The following is a 22,603-nucleotide window of genomic DNA, read 5'->3' as shown; positions in this document are numbered from 1 at the left end:
TCTAAACCTTGGGTAGGTTCAAACAGTGGAATAATGTGGGTCAGGAATTATTTTGCCTCCAAGTTCAGCATTCAGTTTAAATGAAGCAATAATATTAGTTTCTCGACGAAAATGATTAGTTTGTTTCACAAACTTTCCATAAAATTTATATTAATTATTTTGAATGGAATAGTTTAAGGAACAACATAAGCAACAGTCTTTCCATTGTCTTAAACAATTTGGTTGCTAAATTCTTAAAGACTTCCAGTACTATCTTTATATCTATATATAATTTTACATCATTTGCTAAGATTGCTGGTTTCAAAACTTTATCAGCTTTAATGGTTACGTTAGGTTTTCTCAAATGAATAAATTTTTATATGTTTTTTAAACTAAGCTGACTTACAGGAGTCTCTATTCTTTCTCTGTCACAATACAGTTTATTATTTTTCAATGTAATATTTGGAGGAAAAGACAAATAAAAATGAACCAGTGCATCATTACTAAAGCTATATCGTATAGGTATGGTTAATCTTTTCTTGATAAGAGATGATTTATCACTCAACTGAAATAATGTACTGACTTATTAATAAAAATATTATTAAATAAATGACAACTGACTGGGAACTAACAATAAGAATTCCAGAGAACAAATCAAAATACAAATATGATAGACTTTTACCAAATGCTATTTAATATTCAGTCATAGGAAAACTACATTAATGATTGACAATTATATTCTTGCTCCAGAATGATTTAACTGGAAAATAGTTAATAATTTGTTCATTTATTCTAAATATTTGGATCACCAAAATATTAGGAATTTATATAAGTGTGTAAAGAAATTGAATATAAGAATACTGAGCAGATTACTGTTTTCATTGAAAATAATGATGAAAATATACCACTACACAAATGTGAAGATAATTCTGTTGATGTTTCAGATGACTTCATTATTGAAAATAAAGATGTAATTAGAGAATATTTTACTGCAGGTAGAAATAAACCAATAGATTGTTTTTATTCAGTTCAAAGTTAATCAGAAATACCAAAAAATAGATAGTGACACTTTAATTTTTAAATAGTTTCAGATGGGATAACACACATTTAAATCATATCTATCGGAATTTTTTGATGGTGATTTCAAGTTTGACGATTTTAAAGAAATACGTAGCAAATGTTGCAATGATCAATATTGACTTTTTACAATTGACATGACTAGGAAACCAGGTGAAGATAAGTTCAGAGATAAAATACAACATTTCATAAACATTAATTAAGAAGGTTAAATATAACATAAACATTAAAAAAGGAGGTTAATGATAATGTAAGCATTAAACATAACACTGAACATAAACATAAATGTTTAATTTGAACAGTGAACAATAAACATAAATAATTTATTAATGTTTTTCATCTGTATGAAATAGAACAGTAATGTAACAATTAAGAGAGGAATTTACAAAATGGAAAAAACAGTCAAGCACAGAATATGAAAAACATAAAGAAGATCAACCTATTATCGGTGCTATTGATCATGTTGACCAAGGCAACGAAGCATTATGAGATAATGTGTTAAAAGCAATTGAAAAAAATAGAGAAATTTAATGAGGAATGGTTCCCTATCACCATGAAGCAAATTATGGTTAGTTTCCTATTCCATCAACACTTTCAGAGTCTTCATTTGAGAAAAGAGTATTTCATACTGAAAGTCCATCTCTGTAAAGACGAACACAGTTTTATAAAAGCCGAAAATATTAGAAGAAAAAGAAAAATTGAAAAGGATTTTACCTCTAACTACCTACAATGGTCCAACAATAAAGAATTATACTTGTGATCACAATGATAAAGTTTTGATTTAGGTTTCAGAAAAGGTCGACGCTATATTGGGGATTCTGAGGTTATACTCGTATTTAACGATGACCACATCTTAATCAATGAAAAACATTATAAAACAACTGATGATTTGATGAAACTCTTGACTGAAAGTAATGTTGAAGATGAATATTACAAAGACGATTTAGACAACTACAAAGACATTAATTTCGACTAATGCTATATTTCAAAGCAATGCTCCCTCTTCGAATAAATGACTATCACATATTTTTACATATAATAACATTAATGATAAAGGTGTCCATCCACCTCAGTATCAATCGTTTATAATCAATTGACGCATTTAAGCAGTTTCATACCTAACTTCAGGAAGGCCTTTTGGAAGAAGCTAGGTTTTTAAATGAGGGCACCTTCACTCAATAACTATACAAAACTGATCACAAATTATAACAAACTGCTCGCCCCCCCCCCACCAAAAAACATTGTTTCCAAATCTATATTTAATTCAAATTAGAGGCACATGATTAGTTAGTGAGTGAGTTAGATCCATGATAAATCATAATGATGTAGAACGAGGCATTTTACATTCACATCACAAGTTAAACTGTAAATATGGCTTCATGCTGAACATTTGAAAGGTTTTTTAATATACAGATTGAGTTATTAATTCTCAACTACAGAATAATGGTGATTGTAGTATTACTTTTTTTGATGTTCCATTCAATTCTGACTGAGTCAAAGTTTATTGTTCTGAAATCCACAAATACAAAATACGAAGATAAGGATGGAAGTGGGCAAAGACTGGAGCATGCAGGGCAGGAGAAAGTCATTAAAGAAGAAGAGTGTCTAGTCGTTCTGACTATGGAAAAACGTAACAGAGGTAGATGTAGTTGATGAAGATTAATGGAAGTGTAAGCGACTGGACTATGGATATAAATATTTGTGCGATTTAATAGTTCTTCGAATACTTTGGGTGTTATTATATGTGTGCAAGATGTTGTGAAATGGGAAGAATGTAGTGTAGACTGAGGTTACAATAGATTGCGGAAATTAACCAGCATACATTGCGATCCAATTTGATGAGTGGTGATGGCAAATTAAATCTCATGGGAAGATTTCAAATGACGAAAATATCAGTGGTAGGTGAGAAACTTCCAATGGTAATACGTTGACACAAATTACTAAGTATCTGTTTGCTGTTATGTATTACTGTACAAATGTTGTTCCTGAACTCAATGTTATAACAATGAACTGATGAAAATGTGACTGGTGGTTTGGATGTGCTGGATGTGTGTAAGTACTTCTTCTCTTATGCAAGGTGAAAATAGGCTATTCACATGTGAGACTTCTCTTGGAGTGGTATAGATTGCCTGATTTGTTGTGTATGGAAGTACCATTGGGTCGTCAGTTACATTTTGTACTGGATATTTGTTTAAAATCGAGCACTATTAATTTTATTCTTTACGAATTTTCCATTTTTAATGATGAACGTTTCTATCACAATCGCCACTCCTAAGGTTACTGTTACAGTGCCAAAATCAGTTTTCAACATTGTATTTGAGATAAGTATTATCGCTCCAAAGAACATGGGGAGTAAACCACATTCAACAAAACAATTTTGTCAGGCCCTTCTCCAGCGAGGCCCACCTGTGAGTGACATTTTTACTTTCCGAACAATGGATCTTCATTTAAACTATAAACACAGCTATGTTATGTATCATTAGTTTGCCTTAGGGCAGCTATTTGATTAAAATGATGGATTTCATACGCTCATCATCATATTAAGGACAGAAATTATAACATTCAAAAGCATTCTAATTACTCTCAAAAATATATTACTGTGGCTGTGTTTTGATGTGCTTGGATGTCTGCATTTGAGAGTGAATGTATAGTTACAGTAGAAGGAATGTGGTAAATCAGGAAGTTTGTAAAATCTCTATCATAATACTGATGTCTATGAGTGACATGCCAACTAGCTACGTATAAATACATACAAACATGTATTAAAACTTATTCTATAGATCATGAATACGACATTCGGTAATGATGTCGAACAATCACTTTAACATAAGTTTTCTGTAGACAAAATAATTATATTTTTTACAGTTACTACTCCATATTTAAAAATTCATCTAATGTAGAAGGAGTTTTAATTCATAAATTCTTTTAATTTGTTTCTAAATTTTGGTTGGCTATCTGTCAGACATTTAGTGCTATTTGGTAAATAACCAAAGATTTTTGTGGCAGCATAATTCACCCCTTTCTGTGTCAAAATCATATTTAAGCCGGAATATTGAAGGTCATCCTTTCTTCTAGTGCTGTAGCTATGCACTTTGCTGTTATTTTTGAACTGGGGTTGGTAATTAATAATAAATTTCATAAGTGAATATATGTATTGCCAAGGTACTGTGAATATTCCGAGTTCCTTAAATAAAATTCTGAAAGGTATTCTTGGGTGGGCTCCAGTTATTATTCTGATTACACACTTTTTTGCAATGAATACGTTTTCTCTTAATGATGAATTACCCCAGAATGTCCACCTGCTTAACTGGGTGGTAACAAGCTTTCCTCCCTTGCAAACAGGACTGGACTTCATTCCCGTCCAGGTTGGAGATTTTCTCCTCTCATGGACTGGGTGTTGTGTTGTCCTCATCATCATTTCATCCTCATCACTGGTACGCAAGTCACCCAATGTGGCTTCAACTGCAATAAGACTTGCAATTGGCGCCCGAGCTTCCCTGGATGGGGCCTCCCAGTCAGCAATGAGATATGCTCATTTACATTTTCCCCAAAATATGATGGCGTATGAAAGCAGTGAACGGAAATAGGGATAGTAGGCTAATTTACTCGTATGGTTATCAATAAAATTTGCAATAACCCTAACAGCATAAGTACCTGAACCAATGTGTTTCTTTCAAATTCAATTTCTCATCAGTGCACACACCCAGAAATTTGTAATATTCTGCCTTAGCAGATGACGTTTGTTCACAGTCTATATTCATCAATGATTTTATGCTATTTACTGACAGAACTGTGTATGTTGTGCTATCTCAAAATTTAGTGAGAGTTCATTTGCAGAGAACCATTTAATTATCTGAAAGACATTATTTACAATTTCCTCAGCTGATTCTTGTTTTTGTGTGCCATTACTGTACTTGTTTCATCACCAAAAAGAACTTCTTTACATCTTCATTAATATAGAGTGGCAAGTCACTAATATATATTAAGAACAATAATTGACCCAAAACTGAACCCTGTGGGACACCCTCTTGATACCTCCCCAGTTAGAGAACTCTGCTGTTGTTTTTTTTTGCATACATCTGTACTGTTAATTTCAACCTTCTGCATTCTTCCAGTTAAAAATGAATTAAAGTGGCAGTTGACCTTAAATAACGAAAAGTGTGAGGTCATCCACATGAGTGCTAAAAGGAACACGTTAAACTTTGGTTTCATGATAAATCAGTCTAATCTAAAAGCCGTAAATTCACTTAAATACCTAGGTATTACAATTACAAACAATTTAAACTGGAAGGAACACATGGAAAATGTTGTGAGGAAGGCTAAGCAAAGACTGCATTTCATTGGCAGGACACTTAGAAAATATAACAGACCTACTAAGGAGACTGCCTACACTACACTTATTCGTCCTCTTTTAGAATACTGTTGTGCGGTGTCGGATCCTTACCTGATGGGACTGACTGAGTACATCGAAAAAGTTCAAAGAAAGGCAGCACGTTTTGTATTATCGTGAAATGTGGGAGAGGCTATCACAGAAATGATACGGGATTTGGGATGGACATCATTAAAAGGAGCGTTTTTCGTTGCGACGGAATCTTCTCATGAAATTTCAATCACCAACTCTCTCCTCCGAATGCGAAAATATTTTGTTGACACCAGCTTACATAGGGAGGAACGATCACAAAGATAAAATATGGGAAATCAGAGCTTGTACGGAAAGATATAGGTGTTCATTCTTCCCGTGCGCTATACGAGATTGGAATAATTGAGAATTGTGAAGGTGGTTCGATGAACCCTCTGCCAGGCACTTAAATGTGATTTGCAGAGTATCCATGTAGATGTAGATGTAGAATCCCTTTGTGCACTGTCCCACTCATACCACAATACTTAAGCTTATCTAGAAGAGTTCCACACAATATCCCAGTGGGTGATGTTCCATTATTCAATGCATTTAATATTTGATCAGTGAAAGCATATATAGCATTTTCTGTTGAAAAGCCCTTCTGAAAACCAAATTTACATTTTGTTCCTACTTCATTTTTATGGATATGTGATGCTACTCTTAAATATGTTACTTTTTCAAGGATTTTGGATAAAGCTGTCAGAAGTAAGACTGAGTGATCGTTGTTAACATCAGACCGACCCTCTTTTATATTCAGTGGTTTAACAATAGGATATTTCAGTCTATCTCAAAAAATTCCCTGTTTCAGTGAGCTGTACATATGTGGCTGAGAATCCTACTTATTTGTTGCTAACAAGCTTTTAGTACTCAGTTACAAATGCCATCAATACCATGTGAGCTTTTACTTTTGAGTGAAATTCTTATTTTCCTAATTTCAGTAGGAGAAGTGGGTGGAGTGGGTGGAATTTCAGTTTTATGATATTGCATAAGTATTTTCTCTAACATCAACTACTTTGCATTTTTTAATGAACAGCTCGATCATATTTCCTCTACAACACTAAACATGATGGTTTAAAATGTATCCTACCTCTAACTTCTTATTACAAACTTTGCATTGAGCTTGATAGAAATACAGTCTTCCTGCACTCTCGATTGCCCTGTTCCCCTTTTAACAATATTCCAAATTGTTTTAATTTCATTATCAGATGTGCTAATCTCAGACATAATGCACATACTTTTGGACTTTTTACTAACTTACCTTAATAACTGTAGTCGTTTTCGTAATGTTTCACTGTTTCTAGATCATTACTCCTTCTAGCTATAAGATACGTTTCACTTCTCTGTTTATAATAGATTTTTATCCCTTTAGTATGCCATGGCTTTTTAGATGGTTTCTTACAATTATATTTCATTGTTTTTGTAGGGAAACTGTTTTCAAGTATATTCACAAAGATATCACAAAATAGATTAAATATATATTAGCATGAGGTTCCTTGTACACCTCATCCCAGTCAAACCGTTGCAATCTTTCCCTAAAACTTTTAATTGTTAAATCGTTAGCTCAATGCACCGTTTTGGAGAATTGTTTACATTACTGTACTGAGCTGTCATACACTGTAACTAGCTGTGCATCATGATCAGACACCCCATTCTTATCAGGAAAAGTTAATATTTCATTAAATTTATCTTTGTCTATAAAAACATTATCCGTCAAGGTGCCGCTTTCCTGTACCACCTGAGTAGGAAAATCAATAACTGACGTCAAATTGAAAGAACCAATTAATTCTTCAAGGTCAAACTTTCTATCCGACTCTTTTATAAAATCTATGTTGAAATCCCCTCAAACGATAGTTTACTTCCCTCTGTCTGACAGTTAGCGCAACAAAGAACCCAGATTTTCAAAAACAGCTGAAAATTTCTCAGTGGGGACCTATACAAGGATACAATTGTAAAAGTACCATTAGTTTAAGCTCACAGGCTCGTGCTTCTATATGTTGCTCTACACAATTTGTTTTGTAATTTCCAAACTTTTCACACTATGACAGATTTTAATACGCTTGGCAACTCCTCCTTTCTCCATAGTGTCGTTACTTATATGCGCTGAAAGCCTATATCCACCTGCATTTACCATTTCCATACCTGTCGCTATATGATGTTCACACAGGCATAGTACATCTCTTCCACCCTCAGTTTCTAAATCTTCTAAACAAATAAAAAGCTCATCTACTTTGTTTTTTAATCCTCTGATATTCTGATGCAATATACAAACATCATTTTTCACTGTGCCTTTATGAGAATCTTGTGACACGCTAACATTATTTTTCACTGTACTGTTATGAGAATCTTGAGTGAGAATCTTGTGATATATTAACATATCTAGTACTTGCCTGTGTGAGCTTCTCATTAGGTTTAATTTCAATGTTGGATGATTGGACACTGATCTTAGCCTAAAAAGAAAGTACTTCCTTGAGTTTCAGTGCCCCCCTTAAAGATTTTGCTATGATCCCAGTCAACTTGCCCTTCCCTTTCCTTTGCGATGCAGGCTATGCCTTGTGAAGTCCCACCTACCAATACCATCAACAGGAACCAAACCTATGACAGACAAAGCAGCCACCCAAAGCATCTCATGTAGCTCCATGTTGACCCTCCTGACAGACCTATTCAGTTGGTGCCCTCGCTTAAAAGCAGGAATCTATCCAACATCTGTATGGTTCGTTACAGGTGCTTTTTTGCCACGTAACACTCAATATTGTAGCGCTGATCCCTATCAATACTGTTTCCAGCTCCACCCCACTACCACAACATGATCTTGCTTTGTAAAAGCCTTCCACAGTGATCCTACATCCTCTGTCACTCGGCTAGGACATGCAATGGGTTGAAAATACTTGTGACTGGTACCTGTCACCTAATTTTTCCTGCAAGACCTGGCCCGCACCTCTTCCATGGCTACTACATAACAGCAGAATTTACTTCCTACTTCATTCTTTTTTTGAAACATTTAGTTTAAATCTGTTGAGTGCTTTGAATCTCTTTCTATCTGTTGTTTGTGCCAATGATGAAACTGTCAGATACAGTTCTCTTTCTGTGGCCCCTGTTCCTTGCTACCACTTCCCACCTGTATTCACCCTACTCCCCCCTTAACCTTATCAGATCGTCCCTAGCACTATCCAGTTCAGCATTAAGGGTTCTAATCTTCCCTTTTTGTTCAGCTATTTTCCTATCCCTTGAACATAGTGTGCAACACCATCGAAGATACCCATTTACTTCCCCAGTTCCCATGCCACTACATTCCCCCAATATAACCATCTATCACAACAGCTGCACAGAACTCAAGAACTAACTTTCCTATGGAAGCTCAAACACTTCTCGCTCATGGTTGTCTACAATATTTTTACAAAATTTGTCTAAACAATAAGAGCAATATTCTATTCACTATAGAACATAAGAGTTACTAAAGTTATGTGGAACACTAATATACGTGTACATTATTAATATAGTATCGTCATGCACTTAAATCAACGTTAAAAATCCAAACTTATATAACCGAAAAATTAGGCCTAAGATTGCGTATGCACGATTTGTACTTTATGCGTTTTCATAAGAAATAAAAGATAGAACTTAAAACCTTTAATTCTCTGGTTAGATACGGCACTACTAAATATATGTGTAATGAACACTACCTAAAGTCTTCGCTTAATACTTAAGTAAGTCAGTAAACCTACGTCCAAAGTACGTGGAAACTGGCCCTTAGGTTATGTCTTTGTTTTTTCGAGAAATACTTTGAAACGAATAAAACCTTTAGTTGATAATATAAAACAAGCTCTGATTACCTTCCTTACAGTGTAATATTAACTTAACTCATAGATATTATAGAATTTACTACTTATCTTCACGTGCTCAATATTCAAGCGCGTGCGATCTGCGCCAGGGCTGTTCAGTTTGCGCCACGGCTCCCAATGGCTACCGCCAAGTTATTGCCGTTTTTAATTTGTATTTGTTATTTCAACGCTGTAAATCCCATTTTATGAAATTAAAAGGAAATAATGTTTTATTTACTTCTTTGTAACTTTATTTTTTTCAGGTGGGCTACCGCTGGGAAATTGGCAGCTGTCCTAAATGTACCGACTCACTTTCCAAGACCTCTTCTCACTACCAAGAGAGAAGTAAATGCATCAACTTTTTTACCGAGGTATTGTCTGCAATAGCTGAACGTTCCTCACATATTTTTCCATGTGTTATAAGTTTTGAGTTGAAAGGGTGTCTTCACTGAACAGCACAGCACAGCACAGTACAGTATCAGTAGAACTCAGAAAACAAATCAAAACTGCAAAGTAATCATGTACGAAGGGACTTCAAAAAGCAATTTGTGAATATCATTCCACGCTGAGATCACTATGCAACAAAAGTGGCGCAATGTCTGGAGGGAGTACATTTTCCGGATTTCCTGCACGCACAATTCAGATGCGGTGCAGCTGGAAGACGTATCTCAGTGTGGGAGTGAAAATGGCGCAGCAACTAGAAGCATACTCCAAAGTTTAAGTACGCACGACGGTATGATTCTTATGGATAAAACTCCCATATCGCAGACAGATTCACTGTCGGACTCTGGCGATGTATTCGCTATATGGATTGTTGGGAACAGCCGTAGTGCAACGGTGCCAACAAAATTTTTGTGCAACGCTGCACAGACGTGCGTGATGCTGATCAGGAAGGGAAGCTGTCTTCAGTGACCATCAATGGTAATGTCTAAGCAACTGGAAAGCTGAAAGAGCATCTCACGTGAAAAAAATTTTGCAGCGACGAAGGCATTCACAGAGCATTTCTCAAATGCCTCGATGCCCTAAAAGTAAATCTCTATCCCTGGGGAATTCAAAGATGTGTAAAATCCTCCATCCGTTGGTTACTGAGAGTTGGTGAGTGTGCTGAAAAACATTATCTTGTATCTCTGTCACTTTAAAGTGTACACCACGTACTGCGCCACCCTTTAGATACCACTAACTCTTGGCTGACATACTGTACGAACATACTCTAGCAGCACTTCCATTCGTAGGTGACAAGCAACGTCGCACAATGTAACTTACTCTTGTAATACTACAATAAGTTGTATTGACAAGAACTTGCCACCACTCAACGACGTAATCTGTGTGACTTGAAACAATCGTCTGTACTAACACGACGACGTCATGTAAGATTTGATATTAAGCTTCTTATCTATAAACCACAGTATAGCCCGCTACCACGTCACTATGCACAAAAGGATGGGCACAATAACACTTTTGTGGTATAATGGGGTCAGTAGTAGCTATCTGCATATTGATTAGAACAACACATCTAACTATCAGGTTTCAGTAGGTGTTGTTGTTGTTGTTGTTGTGGTCTTCAGTCCTGAGACTGGTTTGATGCAGCTCTCCATGCTACTCTATCCTGTGCAAGCTTCTTCATCTCCCAGTACCTACTGCAGCCTACATCCTTCTGAATCTGCTTAGTGTATTCATCTCTTGGACTCCCTCTATAATTTTTACCCTCCACAATGCCCTCCAATACTAAATTGGTGATCCCTCGATGTCTCAGAACATGTCCTACCAACCGATCCCTTCTTCTAGTCAAGTTGTGCCACAAGCTCCTCTTCTCTCCAATTCTATTCAACACCTCCTCATTAGTTATGCGATCTACCCATCTAATCTTCAGCATTCTTCTGGAGCACCACATTTCGAAAGCTTCTATTCTCTTCTTGTCCAAACTATTTATCGTCCACGTTTCACTTCCATACATGGCTACACTCCATACAAATACCTTCAGAAACGGCTTCCCGACATTTAAACCTATACTCGATGTTAACAAATTTTTCTTCTTCAGAGACGCTTTCCTTGCCATTGCCAGTCTACATTTTGAATCCTCTCTACTTCGACCATCATCAGTTATTTTGCTCCCAAAATAGCAAAACTCCTTTATTACTTTATGTGTCTCATTTCCTAATCTAATTCCCTCAGCATCACTAGGTTCGAAAGAATAACTACCACCAAAGCTAGTATCATTCACCACAAAAATACTAAATGCGAGAGTCTACTTGGAGTAGGAATGATATATTTACTTAAACAGTAACGGAAACCTATAGCGAAGCTTACTCTGTGCACTCTGAAAAAGCTACGAAACACTTTCGCCACAGTTTAGGTACCGGAAACGACAGCTTTCGTATGTAACTGATGAATAAGTATTATAGATCCGTTGTCCTTTGTAGCTGCTCCTCTTTTATATCTTCAACTAATAACCGTATACACAAGTAATCAGTGTAAACGTTATAATTTTTTACGTAAATTTCAGAATACATTCAAAAGCTAAAGATACAATTCAATAATGTTTATCTTTCGTTGACAATCAACGATAACCTCTGTAAGTAGCTCTTTGTTAGAAAAACGTTCTTGACGCTACTGAAATTCTGTCGTATTAAACTATTTCGTAAATCTCAACCTTTCAAAATCAAGTAGAGTAACTCTTCCTTTATAATTAATGACTTTTCAATAAAAGATAAACTTACTTTCCCTGTCTAAGTAAATATTAATAATCTTTCTATTTGTTGAAAGTTATTAACAGAAAAATACTATGCCTTCTCTTTAGCATTCGATTTCTTTGAACTTCGCTTTCACCAATATGCCAGTCTTTTACTTTATTGGCCTTTGGATTTACTTCGTTACGATAAGATTTATTCGAGGTATTCGTCTGCTTTGAAATAAACTTTTGAATAGTTTTCTTGTAATAATTTAGGGATAAAGGACAAGTCGAGTAGTGACTTTTTCAGTTTAAAACGGTTAATTCTTTTATTTCCTGCCATTAACTCTTTTATAGGTAAAAGTCAGCAGTTTACTTTTCGAGCGACAGTTCTCTATTCAAAACCCCACTACGAGGAAATGTATTTAAAAAAATTAAATAAAAATCCTGAGTGCCCTCTTCGAGAGAGAATTGGCGTGTTCTCTAATAAATGGTTGTTGATTTGCTGTCTAGAGACAAGCAGAGAAGGTATCTGTTTCTCTATAAGCTCCCGATTGTTTCTCATTAAATAACTACGGCGTAGGACAACCATTCTCTTTAATATAAATTACACATTCAGTGCTTCCAACGAGATTTCAGGAATTTATCATATTACGACACTCACGCCGAAGTCACACCATAAATTCTAACAAAATGTCGTTAAGTCACTATCCTCAGTGCTCGCGTACACTTATAGTATCACAATAATGCAATGCAACGCTACTACCCTTGGTACGTGCTTTAATACTCAACCACAAAACAACTAAATGACTTCGGTGAACCCGTTTTTTCACATACACCATTAAACGGAAAATTTTCCAAAAGGATTGAAACACGGTTCACCTGCAAATGCGTGGCAATGGAGCAGCATAACGCACATTAATCGTAAACAGGAGAAACCAATCTCACACTTCAATAAACCGGAGCTTTCCCTATACCTAGCGAGTCTACACTTTATCAAAATCTGTGAAATAATCAATTGCTCCGCAAGCCCATAATCTTCTCAATATATCTTTCTAAACGACTTTGGACTGCTTTGAGCGCACCTGAGTTCTATCCCCACTGCAGAGTGATTCACGTATCGTACTTGTGAGCCGATCTAATCACACTCTTGAGATAATCCATCTCGAGGCTCACTACTCGAACAATATTTAGAAACTGAATTCAAATTCTAAAAGGATAAACCAAGAACCCATTCTTTGCGAACAAACATATCACGCTAAATCTCTCTTTAACAATAGGTGTTCCCCTCTTAGCAGTCACCGGCAAGGGTTTCTAGTGGCCGGCTGCATCGTAGTTGTTATCTTTGCCGCACGCCGCTGTTCGGCAGTCGGTTGTGCGTTGCAAACTAGCTGACTTGAAAGGACACGGCTCTTCTCGAACAACAGGCGTCACATATCTACAACATTTTAACACAAAAAATATGAGACAACGCTACCAACTTCTTAACAAACTCTTCATTCACTCAAAATACTACAGTCGATAATAAGTTGAGGCGATATTAACAAGTGATGCGCTTTTTCGAGCTGTAGACGTCTGGAGCATTACAATCAGTGCTCAGTCTATTAGTTAGTCTGCCATAATAATATGTAAATTATTTTTTGAAGTCCACTCGTATATTGCAGCGTAAAAATATAACTCTAAACAATACGTTTTGAATAATAAATAGAAAGATGGATAGATTTGGTCATTGTTTTAGATCTAGTGGTACATGGTCTTTTCTTAAAAACTTACTCCGTGGAATAATACTGAAGGAAAAGAGTCACAGTACTAAGGAGGAGCTGAGCGACGTAATAGAAAGTTGGCAGGCGTGTTCCTAGATCATAAAGGTGATGTACAATCAAAGTGGCGCAAAGATCGCCTGTATGAGGATGCAAATCAGTTTTGCTTTAAATACACGCTGTAACGGTCGTGAGCTTTAGTTACCTTTAAGATTGAATGTGGTGACGTGATGTTAGTCAAAAAGACGTCACTACGAGTTTGAACGAGGTCGTGTAATAGGGCTACGAGAAGCTGGATGTTCCTTCTACGATACTGCAGAAAGATTTGGCAGGAATGTAGCCACTGTACATGATCGCTGCAGCGTTAATCACGGGAGTGTACGTTCGCTAGAAGACTGGTCTCCGAGCAGCCACGTGGCATTACCAAGAGTGAAGACCATTTTGTTCGGCATATAGTTGCGGCGCATCACACTGCATGTGGTGCAGTAATTTGAACAGCAGTTGGCACCAGTGTCACAGCGAACTGTTACAAATCGGAGCTCCGAGCCAGAAGCCCTGTAGCGTGCATTCTACTGACCCTAAACCACCTCTATATGCGACGACAGCTCACTGGGAGGGGGAGGGAGTTAGGGTGGAGATGTGTTGTGTTTTCTGATGGGAGCTGGTCCTGCCTCTGCTCCAGTGATGGTCGTGTGCTGGTTTGGAGGAGGATAGTTGAGGGCCTGCAGCCAACCTGTCTGCATGCTAGACAATCAAGCTGCGCTGGGAGTTACGGTCTAGGTGGCCGATTTCGTATGAAAAAAAAGCAGAAGTACTCTCGTGTTTATCCCATGTACCTTGACTGCAAATTTGTAAGTAATTCTGGTAATTTGACCTGCTGCCATTCATGAACAGCATTTCAGAGAGTGTTTTCCAACAGGATAACGCTCTTCCACATACCGCTGTTGAAACCCAGCGCGATCTGCAGAGTGTCGACGTGTTGTCTCGTCCTGCTCGATCATCAATCTGTCTCCAGTCGAGCACATATAGGACATCATCGGACGACAATTCCAGCATCATTCACAAACAGAGATAATCGTCCCTGTATTGACCAACCAAGTGCAACAGGCATGGAACTCCGTCCCACAAACTGGTATCCGGTACCTGTACAACACAATGCATGCATGTCTGCATGCCTGCATTCAACATTCTGACGGCTACACCAGTTATCAAAGTACCAGCATTTCACGTTTGTAATGGTTTATCTCGCTTTTACATTAACCTGAGATCTTGCAACGTTAATCGCTGAAATATGTTATATAGACAAACGTATTTCCGAAATTTCGTTACTCCACATTATTTTTTTTTTTATATTTCCAGTTTTTTACCATCTGTGTATGTTCAGGCACCCATATGCCACCTTGATATCCTGGTCTTACTTTATGCTGTGGCCATAAATCGCTTACCCTTAGACCGCCGTTTCTGTTTCAGTAAGGATGCTGCCAGGATGTGAATAACGTTGATATGGCTCAACAGTCACCAAATATGATTTTCTATTTCATTTTTATTTGAAGTTCCCTTATGGACAGCCTGATTTAGATTTGCCTTGGTTTCCTTAAATGAAGTGAAAAGTGGGACGATTTATCAAAAAGTATATAGCTCCTTACTTCCCTAGCCTCTTACAGTTGAGGTAGTTATTCGAACCGGACATCAACGGCGTGATGCCCTTTGTACAATTCCGACTTTTTCTCTAGTCAGATATTTACTAACGCAAATACCATGCTTAACTTGTCCTGTAGAAACACATACAAGATGGGCCAAAAGTCTCTACTTTCTGTAACCTGATTGAGTACAAAACAAACAACATCGATTCTGGTATATCGGAAGACTTTATTGAAGCTACAGGATTATTTGGAACATTTTTTCTTCAATTATTTGCCAAGTTTGTTGATACATGTCGTCAGACGGGGTGGGAGCTTAAGCGTACCTGTTTACACAGCCGTTTATTAGTTTCGTCACCCAATGAGAGCCCGCCTTATCTGTGACAGCCCACTGCAGATCCTTAGAAAACATCTTCAAAAATGGTTCAAATGGCTCTGAGCACTATGGGACTTAACTGCTGTGGTCATCAGTCCCCTAGAACTTAGAACTACTTAAACCTAACTAACCTAAAGACATCACACACATCCATGCCCGAGGCAGGATTCGAACCTGCGACCGTAGCGGTCGCGCGGTTCCGGACTGTAGCGCCCAGAACCGCTCGGCCACTCCGGCCGGCAACATCTTCACAACAGACCAAAATCGACCAAGGACAATGTCAGTGACGTAGATTCAACAGTAGTGCTCTCTGGTGTTTGAATCAATGGAAATCAAGTCCCATGCTTCTTGACAAAAGGTAGGAGAACGATGTCGGAGACCCGCACTGCCGTACTAGGCGAAGTCCTAATGGAGGTGGTTTGTCGATGCTTTCCTACGAGTGTAATGGGGATGAATGATGATGATGAAGACGACACAACAACACCCAGTCATCTCGGGGCAGGTGAAAATCCCTGACCCCGCCGGGAATCGAACCCAGGACCTCGTGCTCGGGAAGCGAGATTGCTACCGCGACACCACTAGCTGCAGACTTTTTTAATCAATACATATGTGAAAATTTTATAGCGATGCACCGTAATATATGCATTTGTAATTATCACAACCAAACAAGTTTATCTGAATTTTTTCAATTTGTTACGATGGGTAGTGGTTTCTGGCCTACCCTGCATACTTCTGTGTCCAAACGCCTACGCTTAATTGCGTCTGTTCGTGTGACCTGCCGGCGCAAACTCACCTCCCTAGCGTATCGTAATTTTCCATCAGCATCAATCCGTAAATATAGGTTTTGGTTGTATCTATCAACCATTTCGATTTAGAACATTTTAATGAAGTGGTGGGAGAACACGTTACTGACAGAAATATTGACCAATTCAGCCCTTCCGTAAACCAGTATTGAAACGATTGTTAAAGGCAGGCGTAATTTAATTCCAGAGCGTTGTGTGGCTAAGGAGTTCGGTTCAGTACTACAACACACATAATACATACAACATTTCTCTACACTTCCCACCTGCTGCAACGTTTTCATACTTAGCTATATCTAAAAAGCATACAGGTGCTACATTCAGCATTAGGAAGAGAGCAACAGCTAACTTAGCGTTAGTATAGCCCTCTGCAATGAACACTAAAAATTAAGTACAACGGACTCAAATCGTGGTGCAGATAACTTTGTATATTACTCTCAAATATGCCAATTTACCTTCATCCAAGATTTTCTTTTATTACGCAAAATTAGTTGAAAACAAGACTGATGCATGTTGACGTATTTATTACGTAGCTTTCTACCTACCATGTTTGAAAAACTGATCGGATGTAATTATTTACCATTATTTATTCTAAATTTATAATTAACACCAAGCGAATGTATCTGTATCAAGCTGAAAAGGCAACCAGTTCAATCATGACAGTTAATACCGTAACTTACCTTGTTGAATAAACGACATGTTGACACTGTCGATGCACATGACTACGTTTCTCGATGTCGTTGATTAGCAGTAAATCAATTCTTTGCAAAAAGGCAAAGGAGACAGGAGCACAAAGTACTCAAAACATACCAATTATACTGTTCAAAATTTATGAATTAGAACAGTTGCACTGAGATGACTGTTTCTCCCTATACACTGTTTATTACGAGCGTACGTAAAAGTTCTTGCCCTGTAGCAGTTGAACAGTCATTATCTGTGGTGATGAATAAGTTACATAGGTTCTTCACGTCTCAGATACTGTGGGTAGATATTATTGACAATGACGGCATCCAGATCCGTTATCCCTCATGAACTGGTGGTACATTAACCTCGCGGCCATATGTTCTTGCATCTACGACAAATACTTTTTAGAGATGACTTATGATTGCGAAAATTCTTTTCGCACCACTTCTTCACACAATTTTATCAAAATTCAATCGCACTTTAACGAACGTTTTAACTGTGCACTTAACAGCGTCATAGGCACAGTGGTACTCCACTGCCTACAAGCCAGTCTCACTGTGACCAGGTTAAGCGCACCCGGCTCATGCAAAATAACGCGCCAGAGAAAAAGACAACACAGTTCTCGGGCTTACGTGTATGATTATTGCACAAGTGAATTTCACATAGTAAAGTTTCCTTAGGAATCGAATAAACATTTACAGTTAACAACATATTTTACATGGTTTCTCACTTGTTAACATATACACGTAAATAAACATTCAGGTATTTAAGATCGAAGACAATATCGTACTTGTACAAGGTTCTTTCACAAGTTAGTACAGATTATGATAACATCGACATTTTGTAAGATATAACATAATCAAGAACATTTTTAAAATTTCATGGTGTACTGATATTTTTTACTGCCGGTTCTCTTCTCTTTTGTATCATCATACAGTATGGCAACACCTTCGAAACCTCAGAAGCTGACTGTGTTGTTCTTTAAGATGTTACTGGTTAGAAATGCTAGAGACTGAGACTCTTGTTTATTACCACTTAAGGTATACGGTAGGTCTTCTGTCAATCCTTCTTTCTTCCTGTCCTTTTTCTCCTGTTTTCTAGATTATTTTAATTGCATATGTCACGTAAAACATATTAAAAATTGTATTCTGTATATGTTTGCCATCATTATGTTATTCTTGTTTATGTGCTTGTCAGTGTGACTTTCGTTTGCGTACAGTTGATTTTTTCATGTCATTCCTACTCCAGATTTTATTTGCAATGTATTCCATCAGTCTGTTTCCCTCTCTGTTTGTGTATTTGTTGCTATTCACTTAGACATTAATTCCATGTACAAAGTGCGTTAGAAAAATTTTGTCACAGTCCTCTCTATTTTTTTTATTTTTTGCAGGAGGAGAATGAAATTTTTTGTGAACATACCTGTACTTGGATCATTTAGCTTTACATTGAGCCTACTCAGTGTAGCCTCCATCAGCTGTGAATCATATGGCCCAACGTTCTTTCCATGATGCAAATGCACTTTGGTAAAATTCTTGGGATTGACTTTTACACCGCCGCTTGACACAGGAAATAAGATCTTTCTCACTATCAAATGTTTTACCGCGCAGGTGGGCCTTCAGACGACCAAAGAGGTAAAAGTCAGACGGAGCAAAGTCCGGACTGTAGGGAGGATGAGAAACAATTTTCAAACCCATTTTTCTGATTTTCTCGTGCGTCGTAAGGGCTGTATGGGGTTTGGCATTGCGATGATGTAGTCTGATGAGCTGACTCTGAAGCTGTGGTCTGTGGGTCTTGATGGCTCGTCGCAGCTTATCCAATAACAAACAGTAACAGTCCCAGTTAACTGTGGAGCAAGGTTCCAAAAAGTCAATGGAAATGACACCACACTCATCCCAGAAGAAGAAGGCCATCACCTTTCGGCCTGCTGTTCGTAAAAGTCTAGGTTTCTTCTTCCGAGGGGAACCCGGATGTTATCACTCCATGGATTGAGTTTTGCTCTCAGGTTCGGACAAAAGCAACCATCTTTCATCCTGGATAATGACGCCGTCAAAACACTGTTTCCACTCTTCATTAAAGGTCTTCATGAGACCCTTGCACATATTCTCCGTTATCGTTTTCATTTCTCTGGTCAATAATCTAGGCACCCAACGTGCACAGATTTTTCTGTACCCTAGTGACTGTACCAGTGATACCACACTACCCAATGACAAACGAGTCATTTCAGCAAGCTGTCGTGTCGTCACATATCTGTCATTTTGGATGATTTGATCAATGGTCGCCTTATTCACATCACTCACTGCCGTCGATGGTCTACCGCATCGTGGATTGTCCAGTAGAGAGAAATCACCTTCTTTAAACCTCTGCAACCACCGCTGGATACTGCTGCGATCCACTGTCCCCCTCCTCATAAAGAGGGAGCAACTTCCTGTGAATCGATGTGGCAGAGTCATCGCCTGTCTTGAAGAGGAACTCCATCAGCGACTGTTGTCGCAACCTGACATCTACTTCACGGTCCATTATGGCTCACCTGTAAATAAAAGAAAATACTTTTATACAGCAACTTATAGCTAAATGTTCCACGTATGTTCACAAAAAATTTCATTCTTCTCCTGCATAAAATAAAAAAATTATAGACGAATGCGCAAAACTGTTTGAACGCCCTTTGTACTTTTATGCCATATCCTATACTGTGTGTACTGCTACATTGCAAGTGGAAATTTTAATTGTTTGCATAGTTCAGTCCCAGTATGTATATTTTCCGATTTTAATAGTATTTAGAACCTTAAGAAGTCACAGGTTTCAGAGTGCATTTGCCATAGCATTTAACCCTTAATGTAAGGTCTGGCTTCACTACATATTTTTTCTCTGATTATAGTGTTTGAAATTTATTGTTACGTATACAGAGAGACAGGATGGTAGACTTCCCTTTCCCTTCAGAATGGGCAAGTCTCAGTCCTGCTGCTAGTGGAACCAACTAGAGACAATACTCATAGCTTTTCGAACAAAATATTCTTTCAGCAGTGACGAAAACAGGGTAAATTGAAATGAAAGGAGGAAAAGAGGAAGGAAAGAATGGGGAAGGCGGGGTGTGTATTAATAGGTATCTGAAACGAAGTTGAAGGAGTACCACCTCTTACGAGACGGAACTTCCGTCACCAACTCTTCATGATTTTTGATAGGTGAGTCCCGCTTAATCTAAGAAATGAACGCCCCCTCCATTCTTTCCAAACTACACCAGCCATTTTCTCCTCTCCCCCTGAAGAAGAAATGTTTGGTTCTGAGGGCTAAGAGTGTTGTTTTCTGCTTTAAGTGCTTCTTTCTGCAATATTGGCTGATGGGAGGTACGTACTCCCCAGCCTTATGTTTCTGTAAATGAATACGAGGAAAGGAAGCCACGCAGGTACCTAAATAGTAGGTGACTGATGTGTGAGATACAGAAACATGCAACAGTGATAGCACTCAAATGCCACTAGCTTCTGAGATGCTCTAGCGTAAGTATGTACTCTCACAGATACACAACAGACCACGCGGACTCACAATGACGTCCACCCGTGGCAGTGTTCTTTTCTTTATCTTTGTTATTTTAGTTTAATGGCGTGTGTGTGTCAGTGGAAGAGCCCTCTGTGTCACAGTGCTATAATTCCAATTGCATAAGATCCGATCCTATATACTTCCTGGGATTTATTCACTCGGTTTTGGCTTTTCTCGCCCCAGAAAATGATTTCTGCATTTGAAGCATATCAAATAGTGTCACGGTATGTAATATATGCTAAAGTGTAGGACACGCTATAATTGGTTCGGTAAGCCGGTTCGAAGTTCAGAAGGAGGCAACGGCACATATCTTTCAATATGACCATGTCCATCAGAGGTCAGTGGGATTCCAAGTAACCTTTGAATTCAGACAGCTTTATTTTTTATCTCTTTATTTCGTATTTGGAGGGCCTAAGTAATATTCGTGGCTATAATTTCTCACATTTATCTAGATGCAATAAAACTGGGGGGGGGGGGGGGGCGGGGGGGGGGGGGAGAGTGAGTCCTGTGATAACACACAGGTGCTTTTATGAATGCAGTGGATGAGCTAGCAGTTTCAACATTGTATAACCACAAAAAATGACATGAGCCATAGTGCATTGGCACATATTTTAATTTTTTGTGTTTTGAGTATTTTTAAACTTTGCTACAAATATTCATTTATTGTCCAGAATAATGACATTTTAAGGTCTGTCTGTTCACTTGAGGCGGTATTCACCGTAAGTCATCAAACTATTTATGGACTTGTTTTCTTTCTTTTTCTGAGACATGTCTAGTTGAAGTAACTTCATGAATGTTTTCTTTCAGGTGTTTGGTTATATGCCGCTCGTTTCTACACAATTAAGGGCTGACTCAGTTTTATTCCAGACAAAAGTTCCTCAGGGTGTATGCTTCAATTCCATTTAAAATCCAAATTGGGCTTGGAGTACGAACCATTCACAGTCAGTGAGCGTGGACTTTGAGGTAACAGCTGACTAATGTTGATGCTCAAATGAAATGGCGGTACGGCACTATCAGACAGCGGACCGCATCTGGTGTTGTTTGGTCACCTTTTGCAAGTCTTTTATATTCGACGCCACTTCGATGACTTGCGCCTCGGTTAACATGATGAAATGATGGTGGGGATAAATTCTCCGACCAGACTGAGAATTGAACTTGGGACCCACTGATCTGGAGACAGCAACTCTATTATCCCACGTGCTGCAGACATTCCCGACGTTGTCTCAGAGTGAGAGAAGAGACGCAAAGGAAAGAAGTACACCATTAATCGTCACAGCAATGACTGTGGCTTCGTATATCCCAAAGAGGATAACTTCACTTCATATAATCAATATTATTGTTGAAAGAATGAAGCTGTACTATTAATAAATTGCAGCTCCGTTCTGTGAGCAATTAAATAAGACGCATAAGTACTCAAATAACAATTCTTCATTGGTGCATACTGTAGTTCAGTTTTTATGTTTGTTGATATTTTGTACTTGTATATATAAAAGTGAATATTTCCTGCATCCTGCGCACGTACCAACAATTTTTCCATAAGAGTTTGAATATAGTTGTGAGTGTTCTGCATATACGAAGACAATGTCATTCACAATTTTTCCTTATATACGAACATGATATTAGTATAAGGAAATCAAGATGAAACAGTGTAAGACTTTTTCAAATTTATTGAAGTCATTCAAGTTTTTCACTTCCATGTACAGCCTTTTTATGTTTAAGAGCACCTACCTGAATATCGATGGTAATAGACTAAATAGTTTTCATTACTTATGTGCTTAAAATATAACAAAAGACCTGTCAATGTGTTTCTATTACATAAAACTATATGTAAAATTATCATTAAAAGTAGTGTACTTCTCTTTTTTTCAGAT

General features: G+C 37.7%; 1 protein-coding gene across 1 annotated transcript in view; it reads left to right on the top strand.

Annotated features, from left to right (window-relative positions):
- The window catches only part of LOC124777210 (exostosin-3-like), a 195,102-nt gene extending 172,727 nt beyond the window's left edge, over nt 1–22,375 (top strand). The window contains exons 10-11 of the mRNA XM_047252525.1: nt 9,537–9,644; nt 21,540–22,375. Of these exons, the coding sequence (XP_047108481.1) occupies nt 9,537–9,644; nt 21,540–21,638 (207 nt within the window). The 3' untranslated portion in view covers nt 21,639–22,375. The remainder of the gene's footprint in view (nt 1–9,536; nt 9,645–21,539) is intronic.
- The last annotated feature ends 228 nt before the right edge of the window (nt 22,376–22,603 follow it).

The sequence above is a fragment of the Schistocerca piceifrons genome, chromosome 2 (assembly GCF_021461385.2).
Source record: "Schistocerca piceifrons isolate TAMUIC-IGC-003096 chromosome 2, iqSchPice1.1, whole genome shotgun sequence".
Lineage (NCBI taxonomy): Eukaryota > Metazoa > Arthropoda > Insecta > Orthoptera > Acrididae > Schistocerca > Schistocerca piceifrons.
Note: the sequence above shows the minus strand (reverse complement) of the source record. Positions and strands in the feature narration are given on the sequence as shown.